Source organism: Mastacembelus armatus, chromosome 17 (assembly GCF_900324485.2).
Source record: "Mastacembelus armatus chromosome 17, fMasArm1.2, whole genome shotgun sequence".
Lineage (NCBI taxonomy): Eukaryota > Metazoa > Chordata > Actinopteri > Synbranchiformes > Mastacembelidae > Mastacembelus > Mastacembelus armatus.
Window position 1 is genome coordinate 2,809,758 of NC_046649.1, and position 18,715 is coordinate 2,828,472.

Here is an 18,715-nt window from a genome sequence, read left to right on the forward strand (position 1 = left end):
CTTTGTCATGTTTTCAAACTTTTTCTCCCAAAGAAATCTTGTTTATTCCAAGTAGCAGTTCCCTAGTAGCAGAGCACTTTGCTCTCAATCTCCCCCATTGTTTTCCTTTAGCTTGCTCTATCATGATGTACTCACCTTATTCTGTTTCTTGCAGAGACACAGAGAAATCAGGAGGAGGATACATTGTGGTTGACCCTGTTCTACGTGTTGGAGCAGACAACCATGTCCTCCCATTAGACTGCATCACCATCCAGACCTACCTGTCCAAGTGTCTGGGACACTTGGATGACTGGCCAGATAGACTAAGAGTAGCCAAGGAGTCAGGTGTGTAGCTTTTTATTTATTAATTTATTAATGTAGTTATTTATGTCTGTTATTATTATTTTAATATAATTTAATAAGTTGTGAACAGATTAGATGATGAATTAGTTGATAAGTTTAGGGGATTGACAGTTTTCACTTCTAACTTGACTTTGAGTAAAGAGAAATACAGTGTACAACTATATTGGTGAGCAGAGTGATAAGAAAGCAATCGTTGCTCCTTGCAGCCAGGATTTCCGTCTGAAAGAAAAGAGAAAGCGATTTATGACAAAGTTTGAATCATGATGTGCCATCTAAACCTTAGAGGTCACGTGAGGTCACTGGATTATGTCGATCATATTGGCACCTGTTGTTTTTTTTTTTTTTTTTTTTTTGTCCTCACCTGCAACCTGAATGATTGAGCTCAGATGAATTAGGGTCATCATTAATTATAGTATTAAAAAATACTGTATGAAGCCTTATTGATGCTGTGCAGGTGTATTTCAGTAACTGTCTCCTTGGTGTTGTCCTTTTCTAGGGTACAACATGATCCACTTCACTCCTCTGCAGACACTAGGAAAGTCCAGGTCATGTTACTCTTTAGCTGACCAGTTGACCTTTAGCCCTGAGTTCAGCCCAGAGGGTCAGAGCTACACTTGGGCAGATGTAGGGGCACTGGTGGAAAAGTTAAGGAAAGAATGGAACATGATCTGTATTACCGATGTGGTTTATAATCATACTGGTGAGTAAGCACGTTAATCGATGTGTGTGTCTTTTCTTTATTCTAACATATACAACGGCTCAACCAGTGGTAACAACCAAGCAGAAGCGCTCTTGTAGAAAAGATCATATTTTTCATAACGGCCATTGTGAATACTGTGCCTTCATTCCTGTTGCAATCTTTAATCTACAGTGGAAAATTAAGTTGCGACTATTTGGATTATCAGTGAATTCTTTTAATTTATCCAGCAAAAATGCCCAAAATTTACTTTCCCTAGTCTCTCACGTGACGATTTGATTTTTTTTTTTTTTTTTTTTTTTTTTTTTTGTCAGCTGCGATAAACTGAACATTTTTGCCAGGATACATCAGCAATTTTATAATGACACTTTGGCTTCTGGGAAATTGTGATACGGATTTTTCACAATTTTTAGACATTTTATAAATAATACAGTGCTTGAGAAGATCATGAGCAGCTTCAGTTTAGTTAATTGTGACTGCACAAGAGCGTTTAGAGTTACTGCCTAATGGTTAAGTGGTCCACTTGAAGGGTCCACTTTTATATCTCACATTTTAAAATTAAATATACATGCTCTACTGTTTGCAGTTTGTAATGTATCTACAGTCAAGGGTCTGAACTATCACTGGAGGTGATTATGAGTTGGCAGAATCCAGTCTTTTTTCTCTAGACAGTTCATTAACCTTGTTCTCTTGGCAAGTTCATAAGATTGGGTACCTGAAACAAGCACACATCAAACGAAGAGCATGATAAATACAACAGGTACCACAACTGATTCATTGCCTCTTAATCTGACAGTATTAAGTGTAAACTGTATATAGATTCAGTGGTGTATAATTAGTGAACACATGATGAATTTAGAGAGGAGTGGGCACAGGACCAGGGCTAGATTTTTATCAATGTATGTATTTTAGACTGTAAGATGTATACCACATGTATGTGCTGTTTCATTAGCACTGTGTACTCCTTGTGTGCCCGTCATACCATATCACACCAAAGTCTCTCCTTTACAACTGATGTAATTTACACTAAGATGGAAAGACACCTTTATTCCATATTTCCTAAACTATTTAAATAAGGCTGGTTTTCTGAGCTGCAACTAGAAATGTAGCATTACCTGATGGATGCTTTTCTACCTATTTATACCTGTTTATGTATTTTCTCATATAATACCTACTTGTTGTACCGAAATACAGTTTTTGCAGCTTGGGGCTTTCTATAAAAATTAAGTATGGATGCCAGTTTTTGTTCAGTTTTTAAACCTCCGGAAAAACATTACTATAGCTTTTTTTTTTTTTTTTGTGCCAATGTATCAAATGTCATGACACATACCACATCTCAATACTCTATATTTGCAGCTGCAAAATGAAAGTTTAAATCTAACTCAAATGTCATATTTATTTATATTACATAAAATAGTTGAAATACTTAAAACAGTTAAATGGGGGTGATTTAATTAATTGTTTCTACTTATAGCTGCTAACAGTGCATGGATTAGAGAACATCCAGAGTGTGGTTACAACCTGGTCAACTCTCCCCATCTGCGTCCAGCCTGGGTCTTAGACAGAGCTATCTGGCATTTAACAACCAGAATAGCAGAGGGGCGCTACAAGGCTAAAGGCCTTCCTCCTGAAATTACCAATGAGAGCCATCTGAATGTGAGTACATACAATCAGCATGGCACAGCTGTACTGACTATGAAAACAGTGGACATGACACACTTAATGACTGGCATGTCTCAAATGGGATTTCAGCATCATATATCAGGATTAATTAAGGTACTGTATTCTTAATGTTGTGCCTTGCCACTGAAATATAAGAAAGATGCTAACATTTATCTGTACAACCGCTGACAAAATGTTACATGAAGTTAAAAATGTCATTTATAGCCAAAGTGCAAAAAATGACATGTAGAATGTTTTTCTTTGTGTTATTGGCAAACTAACAAAGGACATCATACTGTTTTTGGACTTGGATTGTTTTTTCCTCTAATAGTGAATACAGACAGTGACAATAATTATACAGGGTGGGCCATTTATATGGATACACCTTAATAAAATGGGAATGGTTGGTGTTTTAACGTAACTTTATTCTTTCATGAGTTATTTACAAGTTTCTGACCACTTATAAAATGTGTTCGGGAGACCTTGGGGGCCATTCAACTGGCCCACGACGACCAATCCAGTTTCCTGAAAAGTGGATTGGTCGTCGTGGGCCAGTTGAATGGCCCCCAAGGTCTCCCGATCTGACCCCCTTAGACTTTTATCTTTGGGGTCATCTGAAGGCAATTGTCTATGGTGTGAAGATACGAGATGTGCAGCACCTGAAACTACGGATACTGGAAGCCTGTGCTGGCATTTCTCCTGTGGTGTTGCTATCAGTGTGTGAAGAGTGGGAGAAGAGGGTTGCATTGACAATCCATCACAATGGGCAGCACATTGAACACATTTTATAAGTGGTCAGAAACTTGTAAATAACTCATGGAAGAATAAAGTTATGTTAAAACCAAGCACACCATTGTTTTTCTTGTGAAATTCCCAATAAGTTTGATGTGTCACATGACCCTCTTCCTATTGAAAAAACAAAAGTTGGATCCAAGATGGCCGACTTCCAAATGGCCACCATGGTCACCACCCATCTTGAAAAGTTTGCCCCCTCACATATACTAATGTGCCACAAACAGGACGTTAATATCACCAACCATTCCCATTTTATTAAGGTGTATCCATATAAATGGCCCACCCTGTAGAAGCAAGTAAATTTTGAGTAGGCATGTGATGAGAGATAAGATGGAGAAACAGTACAGTTCCACGCTTTTGGTGTCGATCATGTTAGAAGAACTGTGTGCTTACGGCACAATTCCAGACTGTACATTAAAACATGGAAATCAAATTACAGAATTGCATATCTATTGTACAATTTTAACACCATATTAAACATTGTTTCCTGAACTCCTTTATATTAATACTGTAAAATATCATTTTTCAGCAGAATTTTGCAGGCAATAAAAGCTGTGATATTTATGTCTTTGCTTTTCTCTATAAATGTTGATTTATTAGGCCATCCGTAGTGTGTTGTGGAAGGACATCTATCCTCAGATCAAACTGTGGGAGTTCTACCAGGTCAAAGCGGAGAATGCTGTGGACCAGTTCAGAGCCCTCCTTCAAAATGGTGTGTGGTCCACTGAAGATGAAAAGAATAGCGGTCTACACCTTATGTTTGTAAAACTCAAAAAAAAAACTGTCAGTATATCAGCAGAGCAGGTGAAAAACAACCTGAACCATAAATATACACTTCTCTGTAAACATCTGTATTGACTATAGAAAAGGTGTATCTGTTCTGTCAGATCCACAAAGGATGGATGACTGAATAAAGTGGCTAATGTGTGGCGGAAACACTTAGGAGCTTTTGTTTTAATAAAATGCCAGAGCTTCCAAAATTCAGAGTATATATTAATTCAGATCTGTCTGAGGATGAGTTTCCACTGTGTTTCACTGAACTGACAGATACACTTCATCCATTATCTACTACTTAGTCCTGCTATCCAGGGTCGCAAGCTGACAGATAACTTTTTGCATTATTTGTTGCCATTGTGTTACAAGGAATTCACCGACTGTCTAGTTTCAGTTTGTTTGGTGATTTGCTATTTAGTATCTTTTGCATTATAATTGTTTTTAGGCAACAAGCCAGACCGTAGTAAGACAGGAGGGAAGCAGGGCCTGAAGATCATTCAGGATCCACAGTACCAGCGTTATGGCAACACTGTCGACATGGACTCTGCTCTGGAGACATTTATACCTCACAGGTCTTACCCGACACAACACGCCATCACTGTTATTGTAAAATTTGTGTTAAAATGTATTTGGTTTACTGCCAGCAGCTTTCAAGCACATGTAAACACTGTGTAACAGTGTAGTTTCTTACCATTGAGACAAGTATGAATAGACTTGAACAGCAATGGGAACATTTGTACTTTCAGAAGCACAAATGTGTCAGGGCCTTTATATGTACTATTCCGGTGGACACTTAGAGTATGTATACATTGCAGAATGTAAACTATTGGTATTTTTTGTTTCGTGTTGCCTCTCTCTCGTTACAGCTTCTCCCCACAGCACATTGAGGATTGCTGTGGTTGGCTAAGACAGAAACTGGATGAAATGAATGAGGAACAGTATCAAATCATTCAGCATCATCAGGAGCAGGTAATGTTATGTGTAATGTAGCACTGGGCAGGATTACTTCTGATGGAATCTGTATAAACTATCACAACAGCATAATATGACTAAGTATTAAAGGAAAGTCAGACATACCTGACCACCCCATGTGTAAATGTACATGGGAGCCAGCTGCTGCCAAACCTGATATGAATTTGGGTAATAATATTTTGGGTGATATTGGACATATAAAACACCTCATGTCATCTACATCAAAGGTTTTTCATTTATTTCTTGTATAGCAATGATGTCCAAACTTTTTTTCACTGAGGGCCACATACAGAAAAATATACGGAGGGCTGTACGAAGTTGGGTGGTTGAAATGTGAAGGACATCACAGAGATGGCTGTCAGTCTCAATCTGGTTCACAATCTGCTTTTGTTCAGATTTAACAGAGAAAATGTTTACTCACATATGTTGAGCCAAATAGACTGATCATTATTTTTGTGTGGCATCTCATCAGAGTAATCTTGGCCTCTTTCAAGCTCCAGTAGAAGTTGGGTAGGGAGCGAAGCTGATGTTGATTCTTCAGAGAATCATGTCACTGCATTTCAATAAGTTCTAATTGCAGACTCTTCTTCCACATCTTCTGCATCCATCAGGAACAGCTTGATTTCTTTCTCAATGACAGAAAAATCTTAGAAGCTCTGGCTGAATTCTATGATCACAAACATATATTTGCCCTATTTGGCAGAAAGCTTGGCCTCTGTAGAAGCACATATGATTTCGGACAGGATGGGGAAGTCTGTGACAAAGTTGCATAGTTGTGACTTAAAGAGATGGAGCTTCACACAGAACGCTTTCAAGTGCGTGTTGTGGCACAGGCCCTCTTTGCTGTGCTCTCATGACATGTTATTGAGTAAAAATCAAAAGCACTGACAGTTCATGTTTTAAGTTAGCTGACAAATCCTTCAATTGGCCACACAACTGTGTTTCTGGGCAAGTTAACTGTGTTGAATTCCTGCATTTTCTCCGGGAACATTATTCCTGTGACTTTAGTGAGGCGCTATTTTGAGAAAGGTCTCCCGTTTTAGGCAATGAGTTGCGCTACCTCATAACTGGCTAATTTAGGATTTTTTTGTGTTCCGTTAGCAAAGAAAAAAACTGTTGTTGAGCTAACAGACTAGCTGCCATTCACTTAACTTTCTGTTCTCACTTGGCACCAGTGTAGGATGTGTAAGTCAGATGTTTGGTTTCATAGTGTTGTCGCACATTATATTCTTTCATCACTGCTGTAGTTTCATTGCAAATCAAACAGACACACCCTTGACTTCTATGAAAATATATATATTTATATATATTTTATTTATATGTGTCTGAAATTTTTACAGTTGGCTCGCAGACTGTAGTTTGGACACCCCTGCTGTATACTAACCTCCAAAATGCACTGTTAATATTAGAAATAATCTATGTTGGATAGTCCTAGTATGTATTGTAAAGTGTAATAAAGGTAATAATTTTTCATCATGTTCACCTTTTTCTCTAAAGGCTGTCAGCTGCATTGTGGGAAACGTAGTGTATGAGCGTCTGGCCGATCATGGCCCCAAATTGGGTCCTGTTACCAAGAAGAACCCTCTGGTTACCAGGTAATGCGTTTAAAGAGAGAAAGACAAAATAATGACATAGGTCCTGTTTAGACTTGGTTTTAAAATGTGTCTTGGATGATTGGAATACATAGAGAACTATCATCATCAGTCTACATGTGTTAATGTACATGCGTGTCCCAGTGGTCAGCTAGACTAGACTTCGGTTTGGGTTTCAGTTGCTGGTGTGTGTGCTAAGGTCAGTCTGGCAAATACACACTTATGACATCAGCCTGTTGCCAGACAAGCTCTATGTATCATATGGATGAACAGTAGAAACAATATTTCAACAGTTTTTGTACATGTACGGGCAGTTTCTGCTTTTGAGGTCGACAGGATAATATCATGTGGGACGTGCTCAACAAAGTAAAATTATACAGATGATACATGGTGAAATGCGTACTAGTCTCCTTTGGCAAGTGGTTTCAGTGATGGTTTCGGAATCAGTCTTGGTGGTATACTTTTTATTTTGCGCTGTCCCAAACTTTTCAACAGAACCACCCCGTTTTAGTTAAGAATGTAAGAATAGTTTCATGCACCCCCCCCATGGTATAGGGGGGCATTCACACACACTGAAACACACAAAAACCTCTATTGCTTCCAAATGTCAGTGGAGTTTATTTTAAATATTGTAATTTATACAAAACTGCAACTTGAACAAAACAAAATACATGGCATCTTAACCTATTTGCCCTTTTAAACTGTTAATGTTAGTATTTTCAGACACACAACACACTATGATCTCTCTTCTCATTACCCACTATTGTAATATATGCCTCATTTTATTTTCTTGTCTTTGCTTTGGAAGCTGTGCTTTGAGTTGGTAAAGACTCATCCTCTTCTGTAATGTTGTGTTTACCTGGGACTCCTCTCATATCCTTGTTCCTTTACATCGCCAGTAGGAACACTGAAGTAACAAAAGATGTCTGACATCATTTATACACAACATTCAACAACTCTAGCAAAAATGTTCACGTTTTGATTTGATCTATTAAGATCTCTGAATTTACTCTGTTGCATAGGCAGCTTGGATGTAGCGGTCATTAGTTTTTTTTCAATGTGAAAAGTTTTATTTACACTACTAAAATTAACATTTACAATGCTAGCTGCCAGTGCAGCGTTGGTGTTTGACAAATCAACATAAACATATGTCACTCCTGGTTCTTATTGTACTGAAAACAACCTTATTGTACTCAAATGTCCCTTAAAACAGCTGTTTAAGAACTATTGTAGTTCTCAATCCCTTATCTTTTAATATATAGTAGTTTGCTTTAGCTTTTGTTTTTTTCTACCTCAGATGGAGAGACAGAATAATATTTTGTTGTACCATAATTGTCCATGCCTAGTTTGATGATTTGTTCTGGATCAAAGTGCTGACCTGATAGATGCAGCTAAAGATCTCACACACTGTCATGGAAATGAAAGTGAATCTAAAAATAGTGACCTCTCAAATGAAAGGAAATAAATAGTTGTTGGCTTTTTAAGTGGTGGTTTAAGTGTTCAGTTTATCAGCTTCTTTATATCTGCATAATTTAGGTTAGTTTCAAAGCAATTCCATGGCTCCTAACCTTTATTCACACTACATTGTTAATCCACAACTACAGTAAGATTGTACAAGTGTCCTAAGACCTGTCTGCCAAATCAGTAGAAGCAGCAGTAACAGTAATAGGAGTAGCCAATAAGAGCAGGGCAGCCAGTCTGCAAAAGATTTGAAGATGTTCATCAAGTAGTATGGCAGGGCAGATGGTGAGAAGAGGATGGGAGTAGAGATGGTTGATATAAAGATATCACAGTGTTGGGGAAAACCTGTAGCACAGACTTGAAAGCTCCCCTGACAAACTGTGAAATGTTTTCTTCACTGTAGGTGTTCCTCATTCATTCTGGATCTGGCTGATCATACAGCAAAAATACCCAAATATAGACAGCATATTACTTGGGGACAAAAGCATGCTGGACCACTGGTAAACTGTAATAAAGACGCCTATCGTTCTGTCCCTCTCTGAAGAGGCAAAGTCAGAGCAGCAGGCCTGCTGTAGCTGGACAGATTGCAGTGTGTTCTCCGTCACTGATGAACATTTAATCAAACACCCCCCAGTGCAATAAGTGTAAATTAGTGCAAGTAGTGTAAAATCACAAACTGTAAATATACAACAATCATCTGGAAGCTGTTCTCAATACTTACTATTTCTATTTCTTTTGGCTTTATTCTTCTACACGTATCATGTGAGTAACATGTAAGCTTTGTTTTAACAGTGTAACTACTTTTGTGTAATGTAACAGCTGATTTGGTTGATGCAGGCACACAGTAATCTGAAGAATAAATGGCAGAGTTGAATCATTTCCAGATAACAGTGGTATAAAGTTCACAGTAATTTGAAATATGGAAGATGTTGGTGGAGCTCAATGTTTTCATTTGCCTGTCTCAGGTATTTCACCTTCCCATATCAAGATATGACACTGGAGCATGAGATGAAACTGCTGGACCAGCCGGACAAGACATGTCACTTCCTGGCTCACAATGGTTGGGTGATGGGTGACGATCCCCTGCGCAACTTTGCTGAACCTGGTAAATGCAGAAAAAATGGGACAGAGAACATCATCATCAATAATCTGAGACTCTCATGCAACATAAGCAAATTTTAGGTTTTTCAGGTGAACTGCACTTAAATGTATAAATTATTGTAACTGTTGGATGTGAATTTTTATTCTCTGTAGGCTCTAATGTATATCTGCGCCGGGAGCTGATCTGCTGGGGTGACAGTGTCAAACTCCGCTATGGTAATGGTCCTGAGGACTGTCCATACCTGTGGGCGCACATGCAGAAATACACTGAAATCACAGCCAAATATTTCCATGGAGTCAGACTGGACAACTGCCACTCTACACCATTGCATGTAGCTGAGGTACTGTCATGTTCAGTATTATTTTATGCACTGACTTATCAGAAAAATGCATAATAACATACACTTTAATCAGTAGATTTACAGTATAGTAGACACTTGGATAAGTAGTAGACACAGAGTTCACAGCCTCAGTTGTTCTCAGACTTTTCCCTAAAACCTAACTAATAAATTGTTCGCAGAAACTCCTGCAATTTTGCAGAAACTGCAAATATCCTCTGCAATTTTTATGACTTTTTTTCATGGCAATATATGATTTTTCATGCATTTTAACACAAAATTATTAAGAACAATATAATTTACTAATTTTAGGTCTTAATCTAGCTAATTGCTTGCAAAGAATTTACATAAAACTTTCACTAGTGTCAGAGTTACAGAATGGGAGCTGTATAGCACCTTCAGTATAATGGTCAGAAATAGTCTGACTACATTAGGCCATTATAATTACCAACAGATTTTGTCTTCCTTAATGTAACATCCACCTGAGGATGAGCTGAATTTGCAAAGACAAACATCACCGTCTTCACATTCACATCTCACAGATTGACAGAAGAAGATTGACACAGAAGCGCTGTCTATATTGATGTAAACTTTCTCATATTTATTGTAATATCTATTATTTCATTTGTAATGAAACACAGAGCCTGAAGCACAAAGATTTGTAACTGTCCCGATACTTAGGCTCTTCACTGTATTCCACAAAACCAGACAGACAAATGGTATTTGATTAAGAATCAATAGTAAAAATGTGAATAGTGGGATGAGATATATGCCACAAACCCAGTCTTTCTGCATGCATAAAGTATACTAAGATTTTGTTTATCAGTGTAATCCTGTTAACAGCAGGCTCTTCTTCTTTTCTTGTCTGTAATGGTGGTATATTGTCTTGTCCAGGCCATGCTACATGCAGCCAGAGCCGTCAGACCCAATCTGTATGTGATAGCTGAACTGTTTACAGGCAGCGAGCTCATTGACAATGTGTTTGTTAACCGGCTGGGAATTAGCAGTCTTATACGAGGTATAAACTCTAGTATGAACTAACTGTGCTTTTGTCTCTTTCCTGTGTTCTCAATGCATTGTTCTGCTTTCTGCTCTTTTCTCTCACACTGTTCTTGGACTGCATGGTGTGAATACTCTGAGGCCTGCATCCTCTTCCTTATTAACTGTCCTCCTCCTCCTCATTCTCGCTCTTTCCAATTCTTTTTTTTGTACTTACCTTCTACTCCACCCCTCCCTCCCTACACTGACTGCTTGGTTTTGGTGCCTTGCCTTGCTGTGGTTGACCAGTTCATGCTGGATGTGGCCAGAACAGTGTGTCCTAACCTTTATGTGGTGGCTGAACTGTTCACTGGGAGTGAGGAGCTGGATAATATCTTCGTTACAAAACTAGGGATCACATCACTGATACGAGGTACTGTATGTATTCAAATTGCACACACATTACATGCACCTACAGAATACACTACCTAATGGACAGCTTAGGATACCAACGTAGGTATTTATGTAGATTGTGTATATTATTTACTGTACATACAGCAACAAATCAAAGTGAAAACCACTATGGAGTGTGTCATCAAATCTCCAGAGCGCCTTAGAGCCGTTCAGTTGGTACCAGATAAATGTTCAAGTTTAACCCACAGCTTCAATGTACTGTATGTTTAAGGCATTTTATCCATTAGCTCTCAAAGGCAAAACAAACCAGCCAGGTTGAAATGTGGCTTGAATTGCACCAAGTTTGAATGTGTTAATTCTTTTGTAATAACTCTCCATCTCTGTCTCACCAATTTACCTAAAAATAAACACACACACTATCCATATAGAGGCAATGTCAGCTGGTGACAGCCATGAAGAGGGCCGACTTGTCTATCGTTATGGAGGTGAGCCAGTAGGAGCCTTTGTTCAGCCCAGTCTCCGCCCACTGATGCCCTCCATTGCTCATGCAATGTTCCTCGATGTAACCCATGACAATGAGTGTCCTATCCAGGTGGGTCCCTGTCAGAGTCAGATTAGGATGAGTTTGAGGAACTGAGGTTGCTGATAACTTGTTTTACTGTGTATAATTGATTTTTTTGGCCTTTGTAGGCCACAACAAAAAATTGCAACAGTTATGTCTGTTATCACTTTTGTAGGTTTTCCATTTACTTACTTAGTTATGTTTGTAATGTGAAAAATTCTTATGAAAACAGGTCAGTGTGTTCAGATAGTATGCAGTATATAACTATCTGTTTGACTCTCTTTGATAGCTGCGTTCAGCTTTGGACTCTCTGCCGAGTTCTGCGATTGTCTCTATGGCCTGCTGTGCTACTGGCTCCACCAGAGGATATGATGAATTAGTGCCACATCAGGTTCGCAGACGCACACAGATATTCTACTTGATAGAATTTTGAATTAGCACTTTTTAGCAGTGGGTGTTTTAAAAACAAATATTCAGAATATTTGTCTCAAACACTGTACTTAATAACAGACTTATTCATCAAATTAAAAAGTTATCTTCTAAATCTGAAATACATTTAAAATGAACTCAAAAACATTGATTCCCCACTACTATACTATACAGACTTCGCTATATGCACTTCTAATTAGGTTTAGTCACCAGTTGACTTGACTGAATAAAACTATTGCCAGTTACTCTTCTGTGGATCAATTACTTGACTACTTGTAGTTTACTTAGTATAGAATATGAAACGCCTAATTGCTTTGCTACAGAAGCAAATAGTCGTAATTAGTAGATTGAGTGATTTGTGTATGTATGTGTGTAGATTTCTGTGGTTAAGGAAGAGCGCTTTTACCTGAAGTGGAACCCCTCAGCGTCCCCCACCTCCGCTGGTGAGGTTGGATATCACACTGGCATCATAGCTGGGAAACTGGCACTCAACAAGCTGCATCAGGAACTGGCTGCCCAAGGATTCATACAGGTACAGAAACACGATGTGCCGTATGTACACAAAACACCAGAAAGACAACACACTAAACATGGTTTCCTGTCATTCGACTTTTTGTTTAAGGGTATTCATAAACAGTACATTCAGAAAGTATTCAGACCCCCTTCACTTTTGAAGAGGGGTTGTTATGTTGCAGCCTGGTACTACAATTGTTTAAATTCATTTTTTTCTCATTAATCTACATTCAGTGGCACATAATGACAAAGTGAAAACAGAGTTTTAGGAATGTTTAACATATTAATTAATCCTTTAAACCCGAGGCTGATTTTTAGAAAACTAGAAAAGCCCTTCAGAAACGCCCAAAATGTTTCAATGTTGCATAATACAATTCTAGCAGGATTTAATGGTAAAATACGCTTTAAATGGCAAAAACGAAAAAAGGAGAAATTTTTGAACCTTCTGTCTGGTCTGAGGTCCTGAACACTGGATTTCATTGAAGATATCTCTGTATTTAGCTACATTTAGCTTTTCCTCAACCCTGACCAGTCTCCCAGTCTGCGCTGCTGAAAAACACCTCCTGTTGGGATGGTGTTGTGCTCCTGGGAACCTTCAGTGCAGCAGTTTTTTTTATTATAGCCTTCCCCAGCTCTGTGCCTGTCAACAATCCTGTCTCTGAGCTCTGCAGGCAGTTCCTTTGACCTCATGGCTTGGTTTTTGCTCTGAAATACATTACCAGCTGTGAGGCCTTCTATAGAGAGGTGGGTGTCTTTCCAAATCATGTCCAGTCAATTTGATTTACCACAGGTGGACTCCAGTCAAGGTGTAGAAACATCTCAACAAAGCTCAAGAGAAAGGGGAGGTACCTGAGCTAATTTTCATGTGTTGTTGCAAAGGGCCTGAATACTTATGTAAATGTAATATTTCACTTTTTCCTTTTTAATAAATTTACAAATATTCCTGAAATTCAGTTTTCATGTTGTCATTATGTGGCACTGAATGTAGATTAATGAGGAATTTAAACAATTGTGTATCAGGCTGCAACTTAACAAAATGGAAAAAAGTGACGGGTGTTTGAATACTTTATGAATGCACTGTAAAACAAAGCATTTATTCATTTATCAGCAAACAGCTTGTCAAACTTTAATCTGTAAACATCTCCCTTGTCAGGTATATGTAGACCAGGTTGATGCAGACATCGTTGCAGTCACTCGTCACTGTCCCTCCACCCACCAATCCGTAGTGGCAGTGTGCCGGACAGCTTTTTGGAACCCCAAAACCCACCAGTACAGTACCAGTGTCCCTCCCATGTTCATACCTGGTATGGCAAGAATATCATTACATTATATTATTATATATATATCAGTTCTTCAACTTGTACAACTTAACCAGGTTACCAAAGGTGAGAATATTCCTTTCCCCTGCTCTGTCTTCCACTCTACAGGTAAGATAGAAGAAGTGGTATTGGAGGCAAGGACAGTGGAAAGGGATGCTGAGAATTATAAGAAGGATGACAACTATATCAATGGCCTGCCAGAATACACTGTGGAAATAAAAGAGCATATATCAGTAAATATGACTAGGATCATTTTAGGATTATTGTAAATGTGTATCTTTGAAAAGATTTATCTAAAATAATTATGTGTACAGTTGCAGGAGAGCACTGTGGTGAAACAAGCTGGGGTGACATCTAAAGGTCGATCAGAGTTTGTACAGGAAATCACTTTCCAGAAGTTGACTCCTGGCAGTGTCATTGCCTTTAGGTAAATCACACACACCTAACGAAAAATTGGACATAAAAATTGTCAGTATAATTTGTACAATCCCAGTTCCAAAAAAGTTGGGACGCTGTGTAAAATCTACATAAAGACAATGCAATGATTTACAAATCGTATAAACCCATATTCACAACATAGAACATAGAACATTCAGAACATAGAAAACATATCAAATGTTTAAACTGAGAAAATGTACCTTTTTAAGAAAACAAAATTAGGTAAAAGTTGGAGCAGAGGCAACAAAAGGCTAGAAAAGCTGGAAGAGCATCATCAACTAATTAGGTTAATTGGCAACAGGTCAGTAACATGATTGGGTATAAAAATACCTTTTTAAAGAGTCAAGAGTCTCAGAAGTAAAGATGGGCAGAGGTTCACCAATCTGTGAAAAGTTGAGTCTACGAATTGTCAAAGAATTTCGGAAGAATGTTCCTCAACATAAATTGCAAAGACTTTAATTTTATCATCATCTGCAGGACATAATATCAAAAGATTCTGAGAATCTGGGGAATTCTCTGCCCTCAAGGGACAACGCTAAATTGCAATACTGGATCATGATCTGTGTGCACTAAGACAGCACTGCATTAAAAAGACATGATTCTGTGATGGAAATTACTGCATGGGCTCAGGAATACTTCCAAACATCACTGTCTGTATGCAGTGTTATCCAAAAATGCAAGTTAAAGCTTTATCATGCAAAGAAAAAGCCATATATGAACATGATCCAGAAATGTTGCTGCCTTCTCTGCGCCAAAGCTCATGTGAAATGGTCTGTGGCAAAGTGGAAAACTGGTCTATGGTCAGACAAATCAAAATTTAACATCCTTTTTGACAACCATGGGCGCCGCATCCTTCGGACTAAAGAGGAGAGTGACCTTATGGCTTATTCAGTACTCAATTCAAAAGCCTGCATCTCTGATGGTACTGGGGTGCATTAGTGCCGGGGTACTGAACAGACCTGCCTGCAGTGCAGACCTTTCACCAACTAAAAATATTTGGTGCCTTTTGAACTTAAAAATAGGGCAAAGAAGACCCAGGACTGTTGAGCAGTTAGAATCCTATATCATCCCAGAGGGGAAAACATTCCTTTCCCAAAACTCCTGCAACTGGTTTCCTCAGTTCCCAGGTGTTTACAGACTGTCGTTAAAAGCAGAGGGGATGCTACACCATGGTAAACATGGGCCTGTCCCCATAACATGCATAACATGTTGCTGCCATCAACTTCAAAATTACCTAAATTTTCTCTTCTTAAATGGGAAACTTTCTCAGTTTAAACATTTGACATGTTTTCTGTGTTTTGTTGTGAATAAAATATGGGTTTATGAGATTTGCAAATTGCTGCATTGTGTTTGTATATAGATTTTACCCAGCATCCCAACTTTTTTGGAATTTGGGTTGTACCATTGTTCCGTCTATTGTATATTAATTCCATTTGATCAGCTGTTAATCATAACTGTGTAGTCACTCTCTCACCTCCTCACAGGGTTAGTTTGGATCCCAAGGCCCAGAAGTTGGTGGGTGTGCTGAGGTATTATTTGTCCCAGTTCAGCCCGAAGTACAGGAGAGGCAGCATTGCGGATGAAAACCCACCAGAAGCACTGCAGAAGCCACTGTTAGAGTGAGTACATATGTACACATGTCGCTGATGTGTTATGGAGACAGGACTTGTTTTAATAAGTCCAAGATTGTACTTCTCAAATTCTGTTTACAGGTCTTGGAAAATACTACTACATATTTTAAAAAATCATTTTGGGTAAATTATTTGTATGATATTATGGAGAAGACAATGAGTACCTTTCCTTTTGATGGACTAGTGCAGATACAAAAAAAAAGCATGGATTATGGGTGTGCCATTTAAGTATATAATACTGTAAGACAGTGTGGAATAAGGAAATACCAGTACCAGTGTGAAATAATACTTTGGTCAAGATGCACACGTGAGTTGTTATCTTAAAGAAGTGTGTGTTTCACAGGCTCATGTCCAAGCTGACATTAGCAGAACTGAATATCCTGCTGTTTCGCTGTGAGTCAGAAGAACAAGAAGATGGTGGTGGCTGTTACAGTGTCCCAGGATGGGAGAAGCTCAAATATGCTGGACTGCAAGGTTAGTATTGAATAATATAAGGCGGTGTTGCACATAACATCTACAGGAGTTCAGAATATAGTATTCTAGCAGAGCTATAATTTTCACCAAAAATGAGTAAGGACTACAGTTGTAGCGGTTCCAAATGTCACTTTTACCACAGTATGTCTGGCAGTGGCTTTGCATCAGAAGTGCAATGATTTTAATCCTGTGCCGGGCTGAAAATAAAAAATCCAACATGCAGTTCTCCTTTCTGCCACTAGGTGTCGCAAAACCTATTATTCTGTTTGTGGATGTGCAAATATACAGGTAGTGCTGCAGCTAAATAATTATAATCTGTATCTAGTCAAAGATCTACTACACATGGAGTACAGTGTAGTTTACTAAAATAGTAATAGTAGTACAGTTTGCTAGAATTAAATAGGAGTCGGAAAAAATATTTTTTTTTCTATGAACAATTCTGAATCAATGCGGAAAATTTAATAATTGATTTTAATATTTGATTGAATAAGGTCCACCAGTTGGACACGTTTTACCACTACCGGACTACAAATGCATGTGTGTTGGTAGCATATGCGCTACAAAAACTAGGCTCATATGTTTAGGTGCGTGAGCTACATGAGAAAATGGCAGAACAAACAAAACCTATACGAGCGGCACCTGCTTCATTAAAAGCTACAGTTTGGAGACATTTTGGATTTTATGAAATTGAATCAGAAGGAAAACAGGATTCTACAGAATGTAGATCTATTGTCTGTTTGTATATTTGTAGTAAGTAAACGGCAAAATCAACTGGAGAACAAACAGAATTAAAACTTTTAAATGAGGACTGAAAAGTGAAGGACGATGGTTTCACGGCTTTTACTCCAGAATATTTGTCTTTTGGACTAAAATCTTGGAGGCATTTTGTTCACCAGACTTGCGAATAGACTGATATGCCGTTTCAGTACATGTGTGGATCGTACACATCAGCAAAGGAAGAATTACCATCTTGCTGTGTTTGTACTCTTATTAAACATTAAGGAAGTATTGTCACTGTGATCATTCAATCCTGAATTGGTTTATATTATTTGAATTGTGAGGTTTTCTGCTTTCGATTGATATATAGTTTGTCAGACTTAATTCAAATTAGGCCGATGATCTTTAGAAATACATTTGGAAATGCATTGTCTACGCTGTCCATTTCTACAGGTAGCAAATAACGAAATTATGCATTGATGCCTTGTTTTTAATCGTGGGCCTCCAAATCAAATTCAGTCGTGCAATGCCTAAAGATTCCCACCCCTAGAATTAAAACATCTTTGTGAGCACTCATTTTAAATCTGATATATCACACAGATGCTGTCACAACCGTATATTCAAAAAATGCAGCAAGCCTGAGTACCTCAGTGTTTTCGTAGTTTCTTATGTTTCGTCTTACAATGTGCACTGCCATGAGCAGAGTAGTGTCCGCTAGGGAGGAACTGTTGACCCTGTTGAAGATTGGACCCGAGGAAAAACATGGATGTAGAGCCTGGGCTAAAATCTATGATGAACAATAAAATGTGGAGACATAAGCATTTTCTGTCCTCTGTGCTTATGGGGACTGTTAACTCGTTGCATGTGATGAACTGGGGGCGCTTGTGAGGAACCAACGGCTTTACAAGTAGTGCAGTTTGATATGTCTTGCTGAATCCTGGTTGAACGACAACATACTGGACTTGTGTGGCTATACCTGGCTTCACAGCTGTACGAGCAGACAGAGACCCTAGGATGAGCGGAAGGTCAAAAGGTGGGGGGTTATCCTATTTTTCGACCAGATCTGATCACAGCATAGTCTGTCTTCAGCCCACATACAGACCCTGTGTGCAAAAGCTTCCTGTTACCACAAAGTCTTTCAGGACATGGTCACTAGAGGGACGGGATTCACTGAGAGACTACCTTGTGTACACAGACTGGGATGTACTGATGGAGGAGCAGGACATGGACATGGACAGGAAAGTCCACATCATCACTGACTACGTTAATTTCTGTAGAGACACTGTACTCCCAGTTAGTACAGTACAGTGCTATCCTAGCAATAAACCATGTATCACCAGTGACATTAAAGACCTCCTGAACCAGAAGAAGAGGGCTTTCAAAGACAGGGATAAGGAGAAACTGAGGAATATACAATGGGAGCTCAAAAAGACACTGAGGTGAGCTAAGGTGGAGTACAAGAAAAATTTGGAAAAACAGTTGGAGAACAATAATACCAGGGAGGTG

General features: G+C 38.6%; 1 protein-coding gene across 3 annotated transcripts in view; it reads left to right on the forward strand.

Moving 5' to 3' along the window:
• The window catches only part of agla (amylo-alpha-1, 6-glucosidase, 4-alpha-glucanotransferase a), a 35,715-nt gene that overhangs the window by 5,797 nt on the left and 11,203 nt on the right, over positions 1–18,715 (forward strand). For 2 of the 3 annotated variants that reach the window (XM_026312646.2, XM_033325638.1), the window contains exons 4-21: positions 155–324; positions 839–1,042; positions 2,514–2,695; positions 4,097–4,208; positions 4,716–4,842; positions 5,137–5,239; positions 6,740–6,837; positions 9,261–9,400; positions 9,550–9,737; positions 10,629–10,752; positions 11,555–11,718; positions 11,978–12,079; positions 12,494–12,649; positions 13,784–13,934; positions 14,058–14,182; positions 14,264–14,376; positions 15,872–16,006; positions 16,362–16,492. In XM_026312646.2, coding sequence (XP_026168431.1) covers positions 155–324; positions 839–1,042; positions 2,514–2,695; positions 4,097–4,208; positions 4,716–4,842; positions 5,137–5,239; positions 6,740–6,837; positions 9,261–9,400; positions 9,550–9,737; positions 10,629–10,752; positions 11,555–11,718; positions 11,978–12,079; positions 12,494–12,649; positions 13,784–13,934; positions 14,058–14,182; positions 14,264–14,376; positions 15,872–16,006; positions 16,362–16,492 — 2,525 coding nt within the window. Of the gene's footprint in view, positions 1–154; positions 325–838; positions 1,043–2,513; positions 2,696–4,096; positions 4,209–4,715; positions 4,843–5,136; positions 5,240–6,739; positions 6,838–9,260; positions 9,401–9,549; positions 9,738–10,628; positions 10,753–11,021; positions 11,146–11,554; positions 11,719–11,977; positions 12,080–12,493; positions 12,650–13,783; positions 13,935–14,057; positions 14,183–14,263; positions 14,377–15,871; positions 16,007–16,361; positions 16,493–18,715 lie in introns of all 3 variants that reach the window. The other variant, XM_026312649.2, reaches the window with a different exon arrangement.